Source organism: Corvus kubaryi, unplaced genomic scaffold, assembly GCF_017639235.1.
Source record: "Corvus kubaryi isolate FWS band 111438036 unplaced genomic scaffold, C.kubaryi_AGA036_p1.0 138, whole genome shotgun sequence".
NCBI classification, from domain to species: domain Eukaryota; kingdom Metazoa; phylum Chordata; class Aves; order Passeriformes; family Corvidae; genus Corvus; species Corvus kubaryi.
Window position 1 is genome coordinate 23,364,846 of NW_024580672.1, and position 23,871 is coordinate 23,388,716.

The 23,871-nt window shown below is 42.4% G+C and overlaps 1 protein-coding gene across 4 annotated transcripts in view; it reads left to right on the top strand.

The window, feature by feature from the left end:
* INPP5A (inositol polyphosphate-5-phosphatase A) overlaps nt 1-23,871 on the top strand; it is a 146,577-nt gene that overhangs the window by 101,224 nt on the left and 21,482 nt on the right. For all 4 annotated transcript variants that reach the window (XM_042019648.1, XM_042019649.1, XM_042019651.1 and 1 more), the window contains exons 9-11: nt 9,508-9,603; nt 9,931-10,005; nt 22,306-22,379. In XM_042019648.1, coding sequence (XP_041875582.1) covers nt 9,508-9,603; nt 9,931-10,005; nt 22,306-22,379 — 245 coding nt within the window. The remainder of the gene's footprint in view (nt 1-9,507; nt 9,604-9,930; nt 10,006-22,305; nt 22,380-23,871) is intronic.

A 23,871-nucleotide genomic window follows, 5' to 3' on the forward strand; every position in this document is an offset into this window, starting at 1 on the left:
GGAAAGAATAGCACTTCACAAGCCGGCCCCAGCTGCGAGCTCTAAAATGATGCTGCATTAACACTTCTGTACTCATGTGTCTCACATGTTTGAATCTTGGTTTGCTTTAATGAAAAGAATTTCATCTCTGTTTCAGAAGCTCTGTAGAATGGACTTTCTGGTTGTTTGGCCCAGTCAGGTCGCATCCCCTCTGGGGGCTCTTTGGTTGTTACAAGCAGGAGGACTCTGCCTCGTTTCTTGCAGAGCTTTCTGTCCTCACTTAGTGGTGCCCTCTGGGGTGACCTGGTGGGGTCGAATGAGCCAGGGATCAGCATTCATTGCAGGGTTAAATCCCTTTGGATCCCCAGCCAGTGCTGTCAAGTTGCTGTTCCTTCAAGTCGTTCTCTCTCTGATCAGTTGTATCCCTAGTTGGCTGAGGGCTGTTGGTCCCAAGCCTTGAACCTGTCAGTGGAGACCATGTCCTGGGGGTCCTGAACGTTGCTGTACTGCACAGCACTTTATTCTCCCACCATCACAAGCCACGCCAGAAGGAATTCAGAGCTGCCTTACCAGAGTGGTGAATAGAGGAAATACGTAGAACATGCCACCCTGTTTCCTCTCTCTATGCTGACTGTTTGACCCCACAGCTGCTTTTATGTGATGCCAGTCTTTACTGGGTGTGGGGTGGGTGTGTACGCATGCTGATCTGTCAGTCCATCTTAGCCTTCATCAAGAGTATATAGCAAACCTAGGGTACACACCTTGCACATTATTTTACAAAGATTTCCTTCATTCATTCTATCCAAAAACATTTATTTTAATGTGTGAATATGGGCTCCTGGAAATGGGTGAACTCCATGATGGCCTGGGTCTTGCTGAAGAAGCCTCAGCCTGCTGGTGGGCAGTGTGCCTGGGGACAGCCCTGCAGCTCAGCCCTGGTCAGGGTGCTGCAGCAGCCAGGTGCTTGGCACTTGCACAACCACAGTGGTGGGAGAGGGACAGTTCAGCAATCCCACCTCACAGCTCTCAGAGCTATTTGAACATAACTAGCTATAAAGGATTATTTGAACTTACAGGCTGCTGGACTCATATTCCATTTCAAAAGTGACTAAAGCAGCAAATGATGGTGAATTAGACAGGGAGTATGTCAATGAGAAATGAATGAGATACAGCAGGATAAAAAGGAGTTGAGTCAAAGAGGCTGGACAGACAAAACAACAGGGGAAAAATACAGTAAAGAAATGGTTTACGTGCTGCATCAGGAAGACATCACCTGGTCAGCAAGGTTTTAGTCTCACCGTAACACCATACAGCATGTTTCAGTTATCAACACAGTGAATTTTGCATTACCAACTTGTTCAGGTCTGGAAACCAGATGCAGTGACGTGAAAATTACTTTCCTGCCATATTTGTTTCCTTAAAAAGTAAATTAACTTGGAGGGTTTTTTTTTCCTATAGACAGAAAACAGTGGAAGAACATGGACATCTCTTCCACTTTGCTGTACATGCTTGTGACCATTGTATGAGCTGGAGGGCATGCATCCCTCTTGGAGGGCACATGTCCATCCTGGAGGGCACCCATCCATCCCACAGTTGTGCTTAGGCTTAGCAAGAGCCCAAGCCTGAGCTGCTGGCAGCCCACAACACACTCATGCCTCACACTCACATGCAAGTCACTTACATATTCCACATTTCAAATCCCATCTTTGTTGAGGGACTAGGGATTTTTTTGCTGTTTTGCATAACAGGAAGAAGAAAAAATAAATAATAATATTTATTTATTATTTCTAATTTTGTGAAAAAAGTATTCAGTGGCTGCCTAGGGACATCTAGATTTTAGGTACGTACGTAGTTTGATTTCAAAATTGCCCAACACTACATGTTTTAAAAGTCAGCTCCCAATTATACCTGCTGCTGAGAGTCTCCTGTGTGGGAGCCCAAGGGTGACACTCTTTTGAGGTTAAGCCTTGAACTTGAGCTGTGTCACACCACTGATCTTGTACAAAACCCCCCATTAATTTAAAGGGCAAACTCCTGAATTTACTCTTTTCAGCAGTGCTGGTTGGAAGGGTTTCTGAGGCTTGCTGTTCGTTCTGAGGTCAGGTGGGAGCGTGGAGCACTCGGCAGCAGCCACAGGGCTGGCCATGCCCACGCTGCGCAGTCCCAGCACGCTCTGTCAGGACATGTGCTCCCTGCAAGGCTTAAGGAGAATGAAGCTGACAGACTCCAGTGACTGCAGAGCCCAGTGCTGGAAGTAAGTCAAGAAGCACCAAATAATTTTCTTAGGTGTTGGCTTAAATATTTGCTACTTGATGTTACTGCTCCCATGTTTCATTTCTTATGGCTGTAAGAAACCATGAAGTTTGGAGGCGGGAGAAACACAAACACCATCAGTGCGAACACAGGCAAATGTTACCACTCAAAACAAAGGCAATTGCAAGGCACAAGGGAGCAGATGGGGTTCACAAGCTGTTTCGCTTTTAAAATGAAAAGAAATAGAGGTTCTTATTCTGCAAGTTAGATAAAAGCAAGCTTAGCTAGAAGGAGAGAAGCTGCCTCTTATTCCATTCCTACTGAATTCAAGAGAACAGGGGATTTTACGTTTCTCTACAGAAACAGATTTACATCACAGATTCTGTGTGCTTCGTCAAAGTCTTTGCTGAACAGAAACAATACACCCAGTCCTCTGCTTGGTCAGCTGGAGTGGAAAAGGGTAAGTGCTCTGAAGTTTTCCAACAAGGAATTTCTCAAGCTGGTATTACTGCATGGCCAAAGCAGAAAAAATAATGGAAGATAAGTAACAGAATATCTGAGTAGATCTGAAGAAGATCACACCTTATGGGACAAGACATAAGTATTGCATGTATGCAGAGAATTTCCTTAGGAACAGTTGGGCTGTCCCGGTTTCTGTAATTATGAAAAAGCAAATACTTCTCTTTGAATACTCCCTCAGGAGTCTTGACATCAAGTAGTAGTACAAAATTATATAGAAGTATGGACAGGAGGAGGTAAGGGATTTTTCTGGCAGATTGCTTCCAAGTTCCAGATCTTGTAGTGCTGTGGGTTTATCTGGATCTGATCAAAGTCCTGAAATGCGTATTATTGATGTCTGATGTCAGCAAGTGAGTTTAAACTGAGACCTTAAAAAGTGAGCAGGGAATCCCTTTACCTTTGTCCACAGAGACCCCGCACAGTTCCATGTCCTGATTCACACAAGTGCCAGACAGCTCCAGGTAAATTGTTTGTGAATCACTATGTAGATGCTTTGCTGAACTCAGGCTTGAGATCATAGTCAGGAAAATGAAACGAGAGAATACAAAAAGATGTGCAACTGGACCAGAGAGCCAGAGAGAGAAAACAAGAAGGCAATCAGCATGCAGGGGAACATGGAAAAGGAGTTCTAGCCTGATCTGTAATCTTGAAGAGTCTGAGAGGCAGAAGCCTTTTGGACTTAATTCAGATTCTTTTCTGAAGAAGAGAATTAAAAAGAGAGCCATCATTGCCACCAGCTGTTGGCACACAGCAAAGCTGCTGAGGCCAGAGATCACAGTCAAGGACCTCAGACCTGGAGAAGAGCAGTCTGTGCCACTGGCACATGGCACTGAGCTGGCCACTCTGGCACTGGGCCAGCTATTCCAGCAGTGAGCTAGCCACTCCAGTGCCTGTCCCTGCCCGGGCTGGGGACTGCAGCAGTGTGCTGTGGCAGCCCTGCCCCACTGCCTCCTGAGCAAACACGCACAGGAACCGCAGCCATTGCTGCCAAGGGTGGCTCTGTAAGAGCTGGGTGGTGCTTTGGGCAGTGCCAGAGCAGGTGAGCAACGCTGGGCACAGGCAGGTGCACAGGTACACTGCGCCACCGGACAGCGGCCACGCCGTCACCGGGACTCTCAGGTCACTCAGCACGGTGCCTGAAGAGTAAACACGAACGGTTTGGCATTGCCGGGTGACACACTGTGGTAACCTTGCCATGAATTATCTCAGTTTCTGGACAAGAAAATGCGTTTTACAATTAACTTAGTGCAGCTGTGAAATTGAGACCAAAGGGGAAGGCAAGCTGTTTCCAGCAGGGATCATCTGTTTCAGGGAGGCAGGAGATCTTCGGGACAATGGGAGCATGAGGATAGTGTTTTGGTGCTAGGATTTTTTGGTCACAGACACCACCCAAAGAGGCATTTTAAAATATCCCAGAATATCTGTGTGCCACAGTTCAGCAGGGGGGCTTTGTGGAGAGGACCGAAATGCTCCCATAGGTCCTGGGCAGCTCCTGGGCCAGGCTCTCACAGAGGTAGGATCGGTGCTTCTTTAATCTGCCCACGAGATTCAGTCAGTCCTGACATGGGTACAGGCAGCAGGGTCATGTCAGCAGTAGTGCTTTGCCCTCAGAAGAAGGGCTGTACACAGGGCACATGAGTAGGGTGCTGCAAGACAGGAACAGTGCAGGGGTTCTCGTTCTCCCTCGACCTGGCTCCTCCACCCCTTCTGCTCCCGTGGCTATGAGCTGGCTCCTCTGGGAGCATCCAAAGAGAAAGTAATTTTCCATATTGATACTGTAAGTGGATTCTCATTAATACTTGTTGGTGTTTGTTCTTTATTCAACTAACACTTATGTCACTGCTGAGTTCAATTCCTGCTGCTGTAAAGTAGCTGTTCTGGGATATTATCGCTATTTGCACACAGTTAAAGTTAACACAAGGTAATATATCGTCTAAAGGATATTGTTTTCAGTAGAAGTGTATGTCCTCTCAGGTAGAGTTTGGTTGCTGTACCCTGGAGATTGAGCCCTGGGATCCCCTTGATATTTGCAGCAGCTGTGAAGCCAAAAACCTGTGTGGCTGTGAACAATTGGCTATAAGAAGCCTCCATTTCAATGGCAAGGTAGAGTTTAAAAAGCACAGTGTTACCTGTCCTGTAGCTAAATGCACAACTCTCATTGACTCAGAAAGTTACATGTAACTTTGTTTTTCTCACATGCAAGTTTTATTTCTCTGATGTCATGTGACTTAGTGAATTTGCTGTTGGTGTATTCCCAATATCCAGGAAATCATGTTGGCCACTCAGAGGTAAGGAGGAGCCCAAACAAGATAGGTGTTCCTGTTATTCCCAAAGCAGCAAAGTTTTTGCCATGTTGATTATTTCAAATAGAATATGCATCCAGATAATAATAATAATAATAATAATAATTTTTAATTGAGTATCTTAATTTAATAAGTGTCAGATTGATTTTGGGACTTAAGCAGCATTTCAGAAGTATTTCACTTTCATAACTAGATGATACATGTATGTCTGTCTTTTCTTCCAGAATCCACAGAGTATGTAACTGGAAAAAAATTAAATATCTTAAATTTAGTTGATTTGGTTGCTCATGTGCTCAAGATCTTATTTCACCTGGCTCCTGTTAGCAGTCTTCAGACTCTGCACTTCTCTCCTAGCACTCACAGCCACAAGCACATCTGTGTCAATCTGTGCAGCTCACTGCAAATTTCAGTGGCAACTATTGCTGAACTTTTTAATTGTAAAGGAGCAATGTATATATTCTATTTTCTCTTCCATTTTTTAAGAAGAATTCAAAGTAATAGTAAGTCCTAAGAAGAGTATTCAAATAATAGAGAACAATAATACACATCTTTAGCATCAGTGGACAGATGCAACAGGATAGAATGAGTCTGTAGGTGCTTGAATACCACGTTTTGGGGGGTTTCCCCCCACCCCCCAAAAACTATTGAGGGACTTACAAGCATGTAATAGTTCACACATCAGGAGATGGACTCAGAGTCTAAAGGATGTTCAGAAAGCAGGAGTGTGGAATCAATGAAAAATCAGCTGCAGTTTTCAGCCAAGCAGGAAGCAGCAGTTCCATCCACAGCTGCTCACAGTGTTCCCGTATAAACACAATATAAAGTATCTTATAGACTGTTGTGTGTTTTATGTATATAACTATTGTTTTAATGCCTGTATCCCTATTTACTGTAACTATGCAGAAATGCAGTCTTAAACACTTTGATGTGTGGTGTATATGGGGGAACAGAGGTATTTTGAAGGTGTGTTACACTGTAAATCAACAGCATATTCTGTTCTGAGAATTCTGAGAATTGCCGAGCTTAGAAGTTCCAGATTTGTCTCCTGTAAGTATAAAAAACATTTCCTCCTAGCTTTGTGTAACAGGACGTTGTTATTACATTCCAAGGCTGTTGTCAGGAAAGTTGTTACTATGTTTTGCAATTCAATACACGTTAATTATTGCAAAGGGTTATTTCAAAAGTGCTACAAAGCATCTACCTGTGTAGAGTATGGGAAAACAGGAATGAGATACGGCTGTGTTTGCTAGGAAAAGGCTGGTTACTGAGCTCTCTCTCAGCTCTGAATACAGCTCTCCTGCAAGCTTTTTAACCAAATCTTGTTTCCAAAGAAAAAAAAAATATGTTGTTTTTAAAAAAAAGTTATGTAGAGTTTTGATATCTGGTTTCCCCTCTTCTGCCCTTGTAAAAGAATACCTTTGAGGGAATACCCGGCAAGGAACAGTGAGTTTTCATAGCATTTTGATTTTCTTTGCTAGCAACAAAAAATCCCTTCATAAGCAGACTTGCCTAAAAAGGCACATGGTCCCGAAAGTTTTCTGCTTGGGTGACTACGACTGTGCAGAAATTGAAAGGAGGAGGAAAAAAGGAGTGCCTCCAGCTTGTATAAGAAATGAACCTTTGCCCAATCACTTTTGTCTGTGAATAAGGTAACTTTTTGTGTGTGTGAAATTTGAAAGCAATAAGGTATGTGGGTCCTTTCTCTGTATTGGTTCTCAAGAGTCGATCGCAGGGTTTTTCTTTTGGAGCTGGCCTGACGTTGTGAGATAAAGCAGCTCAGGGAAAAAAATGTTCTCAAGCAGATGCCTTTAAGAGACAGAAATCATGAATTTGTTGAATTGCAACCACTCTGGGGGTGGCTACAATGACTTTTTGACAGTGACAGTAACTCTGCCGTGTCTTTTCGAGCCCTTCTTTGGCCCATTCACTCTGGAAAGCTGCTTAAACGCACTTAAGCGCATTAGCATTTGGATGCTCGGGGACCGTATTGACCCTCATTTGGAAAGTTTAAATGAGTGAAAGATGGAGCGATTTGTTAGGGCTTTAGAAACCAGCTTTAGAGAGCTGCGGGTTTTCCGCTCTGGTTTGTTCGGGTGCTTGTTCTAATCTGGTGTGCTGTTTGAAGGGACCAGACTGATTTGTGACACATGAGCCCAAAGCCTCTTTTTTTGGGCTTGACCCGATTATCTGATCTGTGCTCTGAATTTCAATCACCCACGTCGGAGGGAGCATGGTTGGGAATGGCTCGCTGCTGGATTACCTCACTTAGCTCTGTATGGACACAGATGGCAAAACGGTCATTGCATGTTTGAGCAGACAAAGGGATCATCTGACTGGCATGGGTACGAGGGAACAGGTAGGAGGTCTGTGCTTAAAAGTAAGAGGTCCCAGAGGTGCAGCTCCCACAGCAGTCTGGCATGCCACTCCTTTTGCCAGGCAGAGTGACGTTTAACCAGCATGTTCCCACTCTTCCCCAAGCCTTCAAAAAAACCGCCTTCAAGTCCTGCAGAGCAGATGAAGTTCTCGCAGAGCAGCCCGTGCCTGTGGGGCCAGTGCTCCTTCTGCCAGTGAAACCTGTGTTTGCACAGACACCTGCAGCTGTTCTGGTGCCACGAGTGTGCCGAGTGTAAACCTGGAGTTAGATGTACATGGCACTGCTTTTGGGGAGGGAGGAAACAGTCAGCAAGTTTGTCAGAAATGGACATCATTTGTTCAGTGAGATGGGGAATCAACACCTGTTTCATTCACAAACTTGGAAGAAAAATACCAGATTTGTGGGTTTTTACCAAATCACATTCAAGTTACCTGTTAAAAATGAAATTGCTCAACTCACTGCTTTTTATTTTAACTGTGCCAATAGGCGAGGGCCTTTATCAAGGATCAAATTTTTGTCAAATGGGAGCAAAATGTCCACTGACAGATTGTTCCCATTCTGGCACTGGTGTCCTCAGCTGAGATCTAAAGTATTTGGAAGCAGATGGATTTTTGTTTAAATACATGTTTGGCATGTATTTCTGCCTTCAGGAGAAAGGGAGAACGGGGAAAGGGGAAGTGAGCTGTAGTTCATGGTGTTGTGTCTGGTAGACACTGTACCTCTGATAATGAATCCAAATATAAGTATTTCTATCTGTGAGAGATAGAAGCACGTAGTAGGATGTGAAATTCTATACCCTGTTACCAGAGGACATATTTATTTTACAAATTAATGAAAATGAAAACCTTTTGTCTGGTCATTATGAAAAGGAATGGGGTGGGCAGAGCAGGAAAGTCACCTCTTTGCCTCTCCTTGACTCATTTTATTTAAAACACTTTTCTTAAGAACCTCTAGGAAAATAAGGTTTTATTCAGAAGGATGGTCTTTGCCAGTGTCCATATCCAGGGCTGTGAACAGATCCTGTCAGCAGCGTGTGCCTCAGCAGCAGCCATGGATGCTGAGTTGCCTCCCAGGTGTGGGCACACATCTGTGTCTTTGAACAATGCCCATGTTTCCTCAGGTCCGCTTCATGACTTTTGCCTTGTGGTTCCCAGCAGCCAGGCAGAGGGGCACGGGTACCTCTGCACAACATCCAGCAGCCTGGCCCAGGCAGGGAGGCCGCAGAGCACTCAGTGAACAGTTAAGATGTAGATCCCTGCATTTCAATGCATTTAACATACTGGAAGCTTCACTAACTGCTTTGCTAAAAGCTCGAGATTCTCACCTGTTGCCTTGTGGTGGAGCCTGCCTTTGAGCAGCCCATTTCATGTTATTCCCCACTAGCTGTGGAACTGGGTCCCAGCCAGGCCAGTGGCCAATGGAGCAAGGCCCAATACTGGCATGGAAATCCATACCTCTGTGCCTGATAAAATGTTGGTTTATAATATGTTTTAGGCACCCATTTCTCAGAAAATCTGGAGATCTGATGTCTCTTATTTAAAAGAGGGAATTTGCTATGCAAAGTAAACTCTGAAAATTGCTATCAGATTGTGTAAACGTTTCTTGGACTTGCAAAGTGTACTTGGAATATGAATTTACAGGGCAGACGTTTTTGCAAACAAGGGTTAACTTACAGAACTGTAGTGCCAATGTAGTTATCAGCTCTTAAGAATCAGCACAAAACCTGGTCATTATCTGTAAGAAGTGGTTTGGAGGATGTTTGCAAGTAACGTGTGATACAGCACACAGTGATACCTGTGAAAGAACCTGTCTGCATGGTACAAGTTGAATGACTATTTGCCTTTCCTGATCGATATTTTCTTAATGTTACCTGTTTCTCTCCAAATGGTAATTCAGTTTATTGTTTCAAGTCCGTCATGAGTGGAAGTGACTTAAATTAGCAATGCTTTGTATTTTGACCTACAGCAAGTTATATTTCATGGGGGGCGTTGAAGATACATCTATTGATAACGTTCAATTAAATCTGGTCTTCTGTTGCATATAAGCTTGTTTCCCTTTCTCCTCTTGTGTTTTTCTTAGACACTATGTGCAAAAGCCACAATGCAGACCATCCGGGCAGCTGACACAAATGAAGTAGTCAAGCTAATATTTCGTGAATCTGATAATGACCGAAAGGTAAACAACTTAATGCCCTTGGCACCCCTATGTAAATAGAAACAGTGTTGAATGTTCACTTTCTTTTCTACAAAGCATGAATATAGTTGTTCCAAACTGATAATGTAAAGGGAGGGGAGGGATATAGATTGTCACACCTAATGCTCAGTTAATTGGATCTGTTTAAGTGATTGCCAGCCAAGCAAATGGGCAAGCTGACAAGGGGCTTTGGACATGTGGAAATGTGTGGTTTTAACAGGCTGTGTGTCTCTGAAAGGGTCACTGCCAGCAGCTGGGTGTTGAGTTGCCAAGAGCTTTGCTGACCTTTCTCCCTATTTTTTTATATAGGTTATGCTGCAATTAGAAAAGAAGCTCTTCGACTATTTTAATCAAGACGTATTTAGAGACAACAATGGCACTGCGGTAAGTTCATTGCTAAACCCTTTCAAAGGAGTAAGTTGGGAACTCACATACAAATTGCATTTCTCTAACCAGCCCTTTATCCTTATCAGCCCTCCTGTCTGCAGAATGAGAAGAGATAATTCAGCCAACACAATAACTGCTCCAGATTTCCTCATCACTTAGCCAGTTATTTTGTTTACAGGTTCTTAACTTTGGCATGTTTACCTTCTTTTTCATAGAAAAATATTGTAAATTAATTGTACATGACAATTCACTTTTCTTGTCTATCCTCTGGTCTGCATTTCTTCAAGCATCCTGTTTTTCTTCCTAGCTCTTCATTGCACATCACACAGTAACTTAGGAAAACCCCTTAAATGCAAAGCCCTTCTGAAAATACCTGGGTCTTCTAAGTGTACAAAAAAATTACTAGAAACAGAAGAATAAGTAGAATAGCAATCTCAAACTCTGCAGCAGACTGTCACTGTTTGGACGAGCATACAGGGCTTCCCAAGAGGATTAAGCAGACAGGGGACACTAACACTCTGATTTGTAATAAGAACTATGATTTTTCTGTGGAGAGGGACATTATATTTTCTTTAATGTGGTTTTATTGCAAATGGTAGCCACTTCATTCTGGAAAAGCTGTGTACCACTGCTTGCAGCTTTCTCCATTTCATCTGGGGTTCCTAGGAGTTACATATCTAAGGGAATACATAGAGAGCCCTCATCCCCACCTCCCAGTTTAGCTGCGCTCTGTACCAGTCACACAGTGTGCCCACTCACACAGAGTATTGCTGTTTTGTGCCCGGGCATGGGTTGTACACGGGATCCATGGCTCTCCATCTCTCTCCTCTTCTGTCCTGCCTACGGCTCATTCTCTCACTGCTCACAGACGACTGTGAGGCTGTTGGAGGGCTGTCTGCAAGGCTCTAGGACATGGAGGGCAGCTGAAGCCCTGGTACCCTCTCTGATTTTACATTGGCTTCACCTGGGAGATTAATTCTATGTGAGAATCTGAGATTTCACTCATTTGTTGAGGTCAGAAGAGTTTGATGAGTGAGACCCATGAGGGAAGTGAAGATCTGATTCCCCTTTTAGTACTTGCTGCTGTCCCACAGTGTGGCTCATATGGCCTGTGGGCTCACTACAAGGGGTACCTCTGTGGGCAACATATCTTCAAATGCAGTTATGGTCAAATCAGTTTGGGGTTATTTGTTTTAAATTTACAAGGTGAATGCATCCCCTGGAGATACCTGATGTTTCTTTCACTGATGTTTTGCAGTTTTGAGGACATTTCATTCAAAGCAGCAAGTCTCCTCCCAGTTCCTATTTCCATATTAATCCCATTCCTGTCCCAGATTTTCCCCTATGTGCATTATTATAATAACTTCTTTAGCTTTTTTTAAAACAACTCAAGTATTTGTCATTTGTGTTTTCCCCCAGTACATTCCTGAAGCTGTTCTTGGTGCTCGTTTGCCATGTCCTGGTTGTATTTTGGGTGGCTGCTGCTTGATTTGCATACAGGGCTGCAGGGTGTGAAGGTACAGGCAGAATCCAACTTAAACATATTCCATTTCAAAATCAGTAGTCATTTCTTTCATGCATCAAGAAGCGGGAAATCTTCCAGATCAAACATGGAAGAAAGAGATAAACGATATAATGAGCCATTGGAGATAATCTAATCTTCATGGTCTAGTTAAACACGCAGCACCATGATCACTAAAAACAAACTACCTATCTAAAACGATAAATGTCTCTGTGCCGAATTCAACCCAAAAAATCCATCGCATCCTTCATCAACCGCCGGTCTTGTACCAGCCTGACAGAAATTTAATTCAAGCTGGCTCCTGAAAATAATTATTGTATTTTAAGAGTAGTAATCATTGGTCGGGACATGATTGAATGTGTCCATGCCTATTGACTTTTTCTATGATTTATAGCTTTGTGTAGTCGATATTCCCATCGAAATTGTATAATTAATTATAAGTGGGGCTGTCAGGTCTGCAGGATGGAGTGCCCTGATGAGTATTTGGGAAGATTAAATTTTCCTTAGCTGTACCAATGCAAGGCTTGGGAATTTTCACAGCACTGTGGCTGTTGGATAAAGATGTTTTCTGTGTGTTTAGCAACTGCTTTAGCTCAAAATCCATTGATTTTTCAGGGAGTATTTTTTTATCAGTGCCGTGTCTCTTCAGTAACATTGGAATGTGTACGGATGTGACAAGACCTGACAAATATTTATTATCAACAGGCTACTTTATCATTGTCCATACACAGTTATTCCTTCCTTTTTACGTTGCAATCAACAAAAAGAATCTTAATATATATTTATAAAAATGATTTTTTTTAATGAAAAATCTGATATAGATACAAATCACCTGTTTAACAGAAATTCAGTTTGAAATGCCTACAGTAATCTGTCAGGTCTAATTTTTTTAAACTAATCTGTAGCTTATTCAGACTCATCTGTAGTTTATTCCAAAGTTAGCTTAGCAATTACTTATATTGATTACCTCAGAGTGCAATGACCATCTTGTATCATTGTATTTCAGAAAGGAGCACTCAGATTTATCCAGTTCTGTGGTGATAGGAAAAAAGATAAAGCCTATTTGAAAACAGCTGTTGCAATAATGCAAAGCTGTTTTATTATTTAATTCCTGTGTTCTGAATTGTGCGTCAGAGTTTTGGTCCATCAGACAGACCAGGGTGTGAGTCCATAACCACACAGAGCTGTCCTGTGTGGGTATATGGGGAGAGTGTTACAGAGGAGCACTGAGAGAGGTGGACAGGAGGAGGTACAACATGTGGAGTTCCACCTTGGTGTCAGACACATCCCAGTGTAAGCTGTTTCTTTTCAATTAGCAAAAGCTCAGCGTTTCTGACCTGGATAGTAGGACACAGCCAGGCTGTGCTGATCGGCTCCATGGTGTCATCCTGCTCTGGGGTCTTGCCCATGAGTGGTGGACAAGCACAAATGAGGCTTCTCACACCTTCCCAGAGGCAGCAGCCCGTGACTGGGAGCCACCACTATGCCCCCATTGCCCCTCTGTGCTCCTGCCCCTCCTCTGCCCAGAATGCACAAGAGGTCCCTGCAGGTGCGGAGAGCGCCCTGGACCCTTGCATGGATTTCCTGATTGGGTCTGTGGTGCTGCCCACACTTCTGAGCTCACACTGGTTCACCAGTATGTCACTGACTCATAACATGGTTGTAGCTTTGAATCTGCCAGCCCTGAAGTGATAAAAATCAGCATGCCAATGCTTCCAGGAGAGGGGCAGGGGGTTCTTAAATAACCTACACTTTCACCAGATATTTTTAGATTCTTTAATTTGTTGTTTAATTAATTTGTTATTAAATTGTTTGTGATAGATCAGGCTATAAGGGGGGTTTTATTCAAAAGGAGTTCCCTGTTAATTTCAAAACAATCAAAAGAAAAGTAAGGCGAGGGTAATTATGTAATGAAAAAAATATAATCAGGTTATTGACCTGTACCAAAGAACCACAAGCTAAATTGTATTTCTTCAGTAGCCAATTAAATAAATATATAGTAAGAATGTAAAAACCTTGTAATGACTACAGAGGAATGATTTAATCATCAGGAATCATTTTATAATCTTTAACCGCAATTAGAAATGAGGAATGATACCTACATTACTGTCTTTCGTATGATTTGTATTAAAGAATCAATCCAGGTAGAAGCTAATGCACTGTCCTTAGGATTTCGACCACAACTGTGTAGTAAAAGTTTCAGTGGATTAATTATCTTAAAAGTGGAACCTAATGATATTCCTGCTAAAATCATGATCTCTTTTTCCTATTGATCTTTGTGGAAGCTGGTGACTAGTAGTGAAGCTGAGCTTGCCCTGGTGGTCTCCTGCATCCTGCTGTCTCTGGTGGTCCTGGGTCCTGCTGCTCCAGCCCCCACTGGCCCATCTCCCACAGAAACACAGAGCCCTTGTCCGTCCATGGGCTCGGCTGCTCAGGGGCAGAAGGATTAGCCCATGGGCGCACGCAGCTCCAGGATCACCAGAGGGTTCAGAGGGCACCAGTGGTGTACCAGCATTCATTCCAAACCACATCCAAGAATGTTATGTGAAAAACCCAGTGGTTCCCAGCCTGGATTTTCAGGGAATAGAAGTGGTTCTGTTTCTTACTTTAATTGTGCAGCAGCTCTCTTGGTGGAGAGGACAAACAGTGAACTCTTACGGAGAGTATGTTCTGACTCCGTTTCCCTTCACAGAATAAATTCCCTTTATTCTGTGTGTCTCTTCGGCTTCAGCTGATATGGTATGAGAAGAAAATTATGATGTGCTGTAAGAACAGATTGAGTATAAAGGTCTTGTTCTCCCTCTGAGAAGTAGTGATTTAAAGTGATCCGTTATCATTCTAGTTAACTTAGAGGTGTTATTGCAAACAGTTCAGGCAAACATACTTTTAAATTATAAACAATTTATTGGGGGGTAGGGATGGGGGGTTATATTCCCAGGAAATCCTGAAATTATATGCAAATTGAGCAGAAAGGTTTAGTCACAAGGGACCTCTCTTAAAATTTTTGTGAGAATATGTATGCTTATGAAGATTAAGGATCTGGCATCACTGAAAATGTATTAATCAACAGACAAGATATAACACAATGCACTCTTTCCAATGGCCTTGGCTCTGACCCTTTTAAAGATAATGGGAATACTGTCCACTAGGAACTAGATTAGGACGATCAAGTGCATTTCATCAGGGTATGACTTGAACCATGATCCCAGAGGTGAAAAGCCAGAGGTTTATCCACTGAGCCAACCAGCCTCTGTCCAGATAAAATCTTGAATATGATGTATAAGGGCAAATTAGGGTAGAGAAAGGAAATTGATTGCTTAGGACCATTGCTACCTCAGACTGGTCACAAGGAAATCCTGCCTATCCTGAAACTGCTTCTTTTATTTAAGGTAGTCTTCTGAGATTCCTGATTTTCATAAAGTATTAATAGGAAAATAGCTTCATGCTCTGTTTGTTTATTCAGAGGCAGCATTCCTGTGTTTAGAATTGCATTTGCTTAAATTAATGATTAGTTGGTATGCCACTGGATAAACTGCAAAATGAGAAATGACAGATAGGAAATATTACCAATAAATTGTTCTCACTAGCAAAACATAAATGTAAAGCCAGATTGCACAAACAAGTCAGTCCAGATGTGTTGGGTTAGCTGTTTACTGCAAGCTTCAAATAGATGAATTATTCTGATGTAGAATTTGTCCATCGCACAAAGTTACAAATATTATTTCATGACCTTTTCCCACTTGTCCTGTTCTATACAGCTGCTGTAAGGCCTAAGGATAATTCAGGTGTACTGTGATATATTTCTTTTATTAGGCATTGGTTCTTGTTTAAGTCTAGCACGAAGAGTAGGTTCAGCATCTGTATTTACACTCTGTAGTCCAGCCTGTAGTATGATCTGCTAACGTGCTTTGGCCCTTTTTAACCTGTGTGACTTGGAAAAGAATATCCAAGGAGGCAATGTTTGCACCTGCATTCCAATCCCCAAGTTTATGGATCTCACCATCATCCCTTACAGTTAATATTTGTGCACACAAGCAGCATACCAAGGCTTCCACATCTTGCCCAAAGTCTGTGGCAAGCCAAATAAAGATAGAAAGGTGCTTAACTGTTTTTTCACCATCTCTCTGCCATAGCTCAATCCTCTTGCACTCTCCAGGTACCCCTCATAACCTCCCAGATGAATGCCTGCATGCACACAGGATTGCACACACGCATAGAGAAAAGCAAATAGTAAGTTTAACTTGAAAAGTTATACTTAAGGACACTTCCATACAAAAAGCACAGCTAGAGATGAGAGTGGGGTACCCAGCTGCAAGGATGGAGAGATGGGTTCTGATCCCTGGTCTGAGGCCTCCTGTCTGTGTATTTGTGTTACATAGGTGTTGAAAGAAAAATGCTGTGGGAAGCACAGGCTGAAATCCTTCTCTCTGCTGCTCCCAGGAGCTGCCTCCAGCAGTCCTCACTGCCAGCAGTGCCCACAGGCAGAGCCCTGCTGGGTGAAAGGTGTGCCCTGCCTCGCCTGCCCCAGCACCCACCTGCTGGCACCCGGCAGCTCTCCACACAAGGAGGGTACAAATTTGAATCCCTGCTGGAAGAGGAACATCTCAGTGTTCGGTGTCTGGAAGTTCCCAATGACCTTGCGAGGTGCTTGGCTCTCTGTGAGGGAGGCACGGAGAATGACTGGAGCTCCCCACACACCCCCAGGGGCACACCCAGCATTCGTTTGCCTCTGTGGTCCTGCCTGTTCCCCAAAAGACTCATGTCAGCCAAGCCTGCCTCATGGGCCTCGCCTGGGGGAATCTTCAACCCACAATGGGAGTTTTGCCCAAGTAAGAAACATTTCATAGTCATTCCTCAAGAAAATTCCAGTTTTTAACCACTCTACAAGTAATACTAAAACTGTATTCTCCATATTTCATACTTCTGCTGAATTGCAGCTCACAAGTAACTGTGTAACAGGACAGTACAGTGCATGCTGGTTTGGACTCCCAAGTGGGACAAACTAATGTTTCACAGTAACGGATATATAAAGTTTAATGAAATAATCCATTGAGTGTGTCATATTTGCAAGCAGGATATTCCTAATTAAAGTCTTTTGGTTTTAAGGATAGCATCCACTTAGTCATTCCTGACATTTTGAAGGAGCTTTGTCACAAGCTGCTGTGCACAGTTTATGAATTACTACAATAATTTTTAGTGTCTGTCTCAGCAAAGTTGTGAAAACGGCAATTTGCATGAATGCATTTTTCTGGAGTCAATTTTTTTTTAAATTGAGGTAAGCACTGAAATCCCAGGAGAGTGAGTGACAAAATCCATTTTTCCCATCAGAAAATGGGAAGCATGTGTTCAGCTGTGACTAGCAGTTAGTCACAGGACATGGCCACTGGCCTGTGGGCCACACTGCCCTCACATCACATTGATGGTCTAGAGAGCAGATACCGTCCGCTGGAGGAGTTGGACTGGAGCACAGGGTGATGGGGATGTAGTCTCTGTGTTACCTCTTGGGTGCTCCAGGCTCTCTACTGGGCACAGGGCAGCGTGAGGGATGGGATGCAATTCACTGCTGCAGGGCAGCGTTTGGGCAAGGAGCCCTTGGGGTGTGGAAGGAGCTTCTGTGGTCAGCAGAAAGCTCACTGGTGCTGCGTGAGTGGGAGCCTAGGCTTAATCTGTGTCAGTGCTTTTGGCTTCTTAACTAGTTTATCCTTTACATATACTTCAGTCCTCTCATTAAAAACTAATTTCCTGAGTAGTATGACAGGTTCTGATTTCTGATGTTTTTTTCAAGTAACAAAAGTCTCACAAGATAAGATCTGGATTCTCTGCTGCACGTTGCATAACAGAGGGGTGGCTGAGCCCTTGGAACTGTTAGCAGGGTGTTTGGCTGACAGCTTATCCATACCAATAGTGTTAGCCCTCCGTGCTGCTAGCCATGCATTGCTGTGCCTCATCCCCCTAATGCTGAGAACAATCTCTTTGGTGCCATTTCTCTGTGTGCCATAGATCTACATTTATGTGGGTGTTTGTGGTTTGACAGCACTGCCATTCAGGATATATAGATATGTGCAGAAATATTATATTTTACAGAAACAGCATAAGTGGTACATTTATATTCAATGATTTGGGTTTTTCTCTGTGAAACATGATTTTAAAGACTGACAATGAGAGAAAGAAGATTGAGATTCAAAATATATAGTAATAGATCATTTTACAAAGTCTTCATTAGAGAAAGAAGTAGCTTTAAAATCAGGCAGAGTTGTGTATGGCATTTTCATGGATAAATGGGAAGAATCAGCATTTCCACAGACCTTTATCTGAAGTCAGTAGACTGCTGAATCAGTTTCTAAATAACTTGCTGTGACTGGAAAGATGGATAAAACTACTGTCTTTCCAAAGTGTCTTGGAAAAAAATGTGTGCTCCACAAGACTGGCAAAGGAGGTTATGGTGACCAGGGTCCACATGTTTTAATTCTCTGAGGTCACTTCTGTATGCTCATCTCCTCTTTTTGGTCTGAAACTTCATTTCCCTTTCACAGCTGTGAATTCTCTGGTGGGTCCTGCAGATGGATTTGATGAATGCTGCTAATATCACCTCCTGATCTACCAGTGCTCTGACTTTGGTCTGTAGGTCTTGATGAGTAATTGCTGTTGTTCTACTCCAATGACTGAATTAAGTTGCCCTGTTTGAAGGGGTTCATACGTGTATGATTTTAGCCAAGGTGGCCCATTGCAGTGTACCAATAGATGCTGACCTTTTACCAGTGCCTCATTGCTTTAAATTGAAGCAAGCAGAATCTCAGTTTCTGCAGGTGCCTAAACTCCCTTATAACCCTTTGATTACTGTCAAGCTGCATAATGTAGAAATTTAGAATTTTGCACATTTCTTTCTCCTCCGCCCTGGCACATAAATGCATGTAACAGCGCTGCCAAGAGAAAGGGAGCAAAAAGTGAGACTCCCATCAGCAGGTTTTACAGACTACACAGCACCCTAGAAAACCAGCAGTTCTGGTAATTCCCTTAGGAGGCAATGGGCACTGCAGCTGACACAGGCATCAGCCCTAAATGCTTTTAACTCTCCTCAAATTAAATAGGAAATATTCTTTGCTGCAAATGCAGTCATTCCTATACACACTGCCTGGCTGTACTCCCCGCAGTGTGGGGTCACAGTGGCTCACAGGTATGAGCTAACTATTGATATATTACCTGTATGGATGGATGGTGTTTTCATTCAGGTGTTAATCAAACATTCCTGTTGGGCTGGTCACTGGGCATTGTAGAGCAAACATCTTGACGTAATATCATCAACTCAGTGTTGGAACAGATAAAACATAGATCCTGCATCATCTTTGCTCTTATTTAGGTATAAATACATTGGTCAAACTGACTTTGGAGGAAAAAAAGCAGTCTTCTGAAAACTGCCTATGACATATAATTCTGGAATGAACTGCCAGTCACAGCATTTTTAAATCTCTGTGTAATTGCTCAAATTATCACAGTGTGTCAGGTAACACCTTAAAGATTTGTTTCTTAAGGATGATCTTATTATGAGTAAATTAACTAGAACAATATATTGATTTTTAGCGTTTGAACTTAATTTCTTTATCATTTTTAAGACATTTAGAGTGACGGACATACTCATGTTTCCTGTTACAGCAAATACATTATTCACAGTGCTGATTGGTGTACAGTATGGAAATGAGTGAGCAGTTTGTGCTGAAATTGCCATGAAAGGAGTATTTTCCAGATGGGGTTTTTAAAGACAACATTAGATGCTTTAAAAGTAAAGACATTACCCTGTAAAATTCTGACTGCTCCGTAGTATCATCTTGCCCCTGTTAATTTTCATTCATTTCCTGTCATGCCAGGTTGCTCCAGACGCCCATGTACTTGTCTTAGAGCAGATATGATGCCCGTGTCAGGCCCTATGCCTCCTCTTACTAAAGTTGCTTTCAGGGCAAGGGACGTTTGTAATTGTTCTGACAAGACCTAGTAAACACCTTGTGTTTGCACTAAAAATCTTGCATTTTGAGATTACAGGCTTAAATGAGAATGCAAGTGCTTTTCATACCAAAAAAGAATAGTTAAAACATGCTCTTCTACTGAAAAGAATAACTGCAGTTTTCACAAAATACACAGTTCAGGTTTTCATCATCTCTTCCCTTCCTCTCCTCACTGCCTGCAGTGCTGCCAGGTAAACACAGAGAGGTTGTAGGGAGGTTCCCACTGCTCAGCCCTGAGCACACAGATAACCTGTCCTTGCCCTCGGCAAGAGCGAGCAGGTGTCTGTCTGCACACTTTGTGGTCGTGTTTGGACAGAAAGTTACAGGTACTGTAACGCAGTCACTTAACAGCTAGGAAAAGAATAATTTATAAAAGTGCATAATTATTTAATATATAGCAGGAAATAAAAGCTTTTCTAAATTATCCAGCAAAAATATTTGGCTGTTTTACATGGCAGGATGAATTCTTCACCACGAGTGTTCCCTAAATACTTCTAGGCACCTAGTAGGGCTTAGGCTGTGTCGATTCAGATTGAAGCTGTCCCTTTACCTGAGGAAACTTGGGAAACTGACAGCGCAGTACACAATGCAGTCTTGTTTCTGTTATCTGTCACCAGTGTCAGCAGCTCATCTGCATAGCACAGACACTACGTACACAACTGCAGCAAACAAACACAGCAGAAATTTTTGTGGGTAATAATGCACATCCAAATGCTTAGTCCTCTAAACCCCAGGCCTCACTGAGTTTGCAAGTACCATCATAGCAAGAACAATCTGAATGTATAAAATTTTGAAAATGTGGATTGGTGTGAGAGGACAATGCATCTATTGAACTTCGCCAGCCCTTGGGATGCCCATGAGTAATTTATACCATTGTGTTCTGGGGAGCATTGTTCTTTCATTCAGTCCTCGCAGTTTAACGCTTCAGAAACAGCCTTCTCTCCTGATGCCTCCCTTTCCCTACTCTGAGCTGTTTACTTGGAAAAGTAGGAAATACATATTTGCACCACATTAATAGACAGACATTTCAATTAATAGTTTTAACTGGGGATGGCAACTTGGTTTTCTTCTCCCAGATACATATTGGGCAGTTGATACCTTTAAGGTGGAGACCCATGGAGCAGGAAGGGGATGGTTTGAAAACAAAACATTTGTTTTCATAGCCAGTGTGTATGTATCGTGGCTACCAATCTGTTTTGCTTACTGAAATACAGAACACAGTCTGGAAACATTCATGGTAATGGAAACATCCATTTATTCTTCAAGTATGTTGAAATTGCTTCAGTTAGACTAGTGAGTGACTGGACCAGCCCAACATTTTTAGGATTGAGTATATTATTAGATATATACTGTAAGTTTCCACACAGATATTTCTAAATATTTATCCAAACATATTGAATTCTCAGGCTTTCAGTCAGATGTTAAAACATCTACAAATTGTCATGGTTATTGGTATTGCAGAATCTTTTCCAGCATACTGTCGCAGCATTTGGTGTTGTCTGAACTAAAGTAGGGAAAGCTGCCCATCACCTGGCATCTTCATGTAAAGGTACCTACATATGGCAGCGTGGCAGGAGAAGTTGGAGAGAGCTGGCTGAGCCGTGGAGATGGAGCTAATCAGCAGTGCAGGTGGTTCAGGTAGCTGCTTTTCACACAGATAATTAATGTGTACAAGTAGCTGCTAATTGCACGTTTCAGGAATGATTTATGAGGTGACAGAGGGGAAAGAGGGACACAATCTAATTTCTTTGGGAACCTCTCCCATTCATACAATGGTATCAGCACAGCTGTGAGATGGGACATGATTAATGAACAGTGGGCAAATACACCTCCGTGGCGCGGGACAGTGCCGGGACGCTTGTCAGAACAGCAAGCGGCCCTCAGAGCCAGGGCCAGCACCGTGCAGATGATGAGCTGTTGTCTTTAGCTTACCAGTTCCCTGGGATATCAGGCTGCACCCCAGCCAGGTTCTGGAGTAAGCTAGTTTGTGTCCATCAGACCAACTACAGGTTTAATGGGGATAATTATCATTGAGTTGTTGTGAGTGGGTTTGTGTTTATGAACAAAGACTGTGGATATTTATTTTCTCTGTAGAGGTCCAGGGGAAAACAAATGTAGCTAGGACTAATATTTATACAGGACATTAAATCTAGACTTATGGACATCTTTGTTAAACACCTGTTTCTGGTGCTCTGTCTTGGCTGCTGCCTGGGAACACCCTTTACCTACTGACACATATCCCTCTGTCTGCTATCTGCCATGCACCACCTGGAATAGGTGTTCAGGAACACCTCTCGTCTTTGCTTGGGAAGAGTGATGTGCACATCCTTGTGATTTTTGTTCCTGCTTATCTGCACTAAAGATAATACAGAGTAACAGGATACGTTTCACTGACATGCTCACGGGCTGATTAGCATACCAGTTTGCTGTACTTTTTTAATGCTAGTCTGGTTTATCTCTGAAAATATTGCTAATGTAATTTCAAGAAATGTAGCCTTCTTGCAGTATGAGAGCACTTACAGGTCAGTGCTGTGAAGAGCCAGTGTTACAACTTTTATTGAGAAAAATGAATGTTTTGAATACTTTTCTCAAGGCACTGTTTATGCATCAACATAGTCCAGACTGTTTTACACTGTATTATAAAAACTGTTCTATGAAGGCTGTACCTCAAGCTGTGTGATCATAGTCTCTTTTTATTTCCTTTTATATAATGCAGTACTTTTAAATTGCTGCAGTTCAACATTAAAGAGTGAATGCATTTATTTCTATCTTTTATAGCTTTTAGAATTTGACAGAGAGCTGTCAGTCTTTAAAGACAGATTGTATGAACTGGACATCTCCTTTCCTCCCAGGTAAGATTCATATGTAATCCATTTATTTAACCAGCTACAACATAATTGTTATTTGCACTGTTGGTAAAATGTGAATGTTCCCATATTTATTGCAGAAATTATAATGATCTCTGTTCCTTTCATGACTGTTTATTCTCCCCACATCCCCTCCATCATTAATAAACCACGTGCAAGTAGTGCTCTGTAGCTCATCACTCGGGTTCCACTGATACTGTCTTTTATAGCTGCTCTTAAAACAGACCTGGCAGGATTGTGTGCTCAGAGATGTGGAAGGACTTTTAAGCACTGGGGCTAGACCACCTGTTAAATCACATTATTGCAACCATAAAGACAGTCTTTGCCTCAAGCTGTTTGATGACTGCGAGCAGAGGCACTCAGCAGGAGTGCGGTCAGCTGGGGGTGTAGAGCCTGCTGCTATCACTCAGGGTAATACAAGAGGGGTATCAGGAAAGGGGGCAGGAACTTAGATTCTGGTTTTTCAGTTTCAGTAAACATCATGTAACTACTAAAGACAGAATAACTTGGCTGGCTTAATACACATGCATTATTTTAGTCATCCCTGAGGTGTTTTAGCCATGAATAGACAAGTATTGCTATCATACAAAACCAAGCCTTTTGCAAATGGTAGTCCTGTTCAGGAGAAATCTGTGGAAAATTTGGTGCCGTTTTATACATGTATGGTCCCTTTCCAAGAGTGAGGAAGTCAAATCTCACAGTTGCTTTCAAGGGAAAGGAATACTGCATTCACAAGGAAAAAGTTCAAAAACTGGTAGAAAAAAGACAGATAAAACTATGCTTTTATATACTTTTCTGTTAATAGATACAATATTTTTAAATACTGCTATTTTACGCTTCATGGACAGATAGAAAAGTATGATGTTTTGGCATACACTAAGAAAAAATTCGGAAAGCTTGCCTTTTTGTGATCATAATCTCATTACTTCTCACCAGCCAGCTGCGATACTGATTTGTATTGATCCCCTGGGACAGTGGAAGTATGCACGGAGAGGTTGCCACCACTCTAAATTGTCCTTATTGATTGAGAATGATAACAGTAGACCAGCAGTGTGTGTACATCCCTGAGTGTGTCTCACTCGTCATGTATCTGGTCAGGGTAGATGAAGGTGAGGGGAAGTGATATGATTTTTATACCATACATACTCTCCTACTTCATTTCTCCAACATTAGTGCTTTCAGCCAGAGCAAGGCTTGCCAAAAATACATTGTTCCATTAATAGTTTTCAGATTCTTCAGACCACTCTGTAAGTGCAGTTTGGTGTCATGCTCCCCTCAGGCAGAGATCAGAAATTAGGTGTGAGTAGTCTCTGTGTGTCTTAGTTCTACTTGCTCGGTTTCCATAACAACTAGGTAATAGTAAAAATAATAAATGGTAAAAAATTTTTATGTACTGAAAGATGATATGGAAAGGACGCTAACACTGAGTTTAATTAACACAAAATTTCTTCAAACTTACGCAGATGATACTGACAAA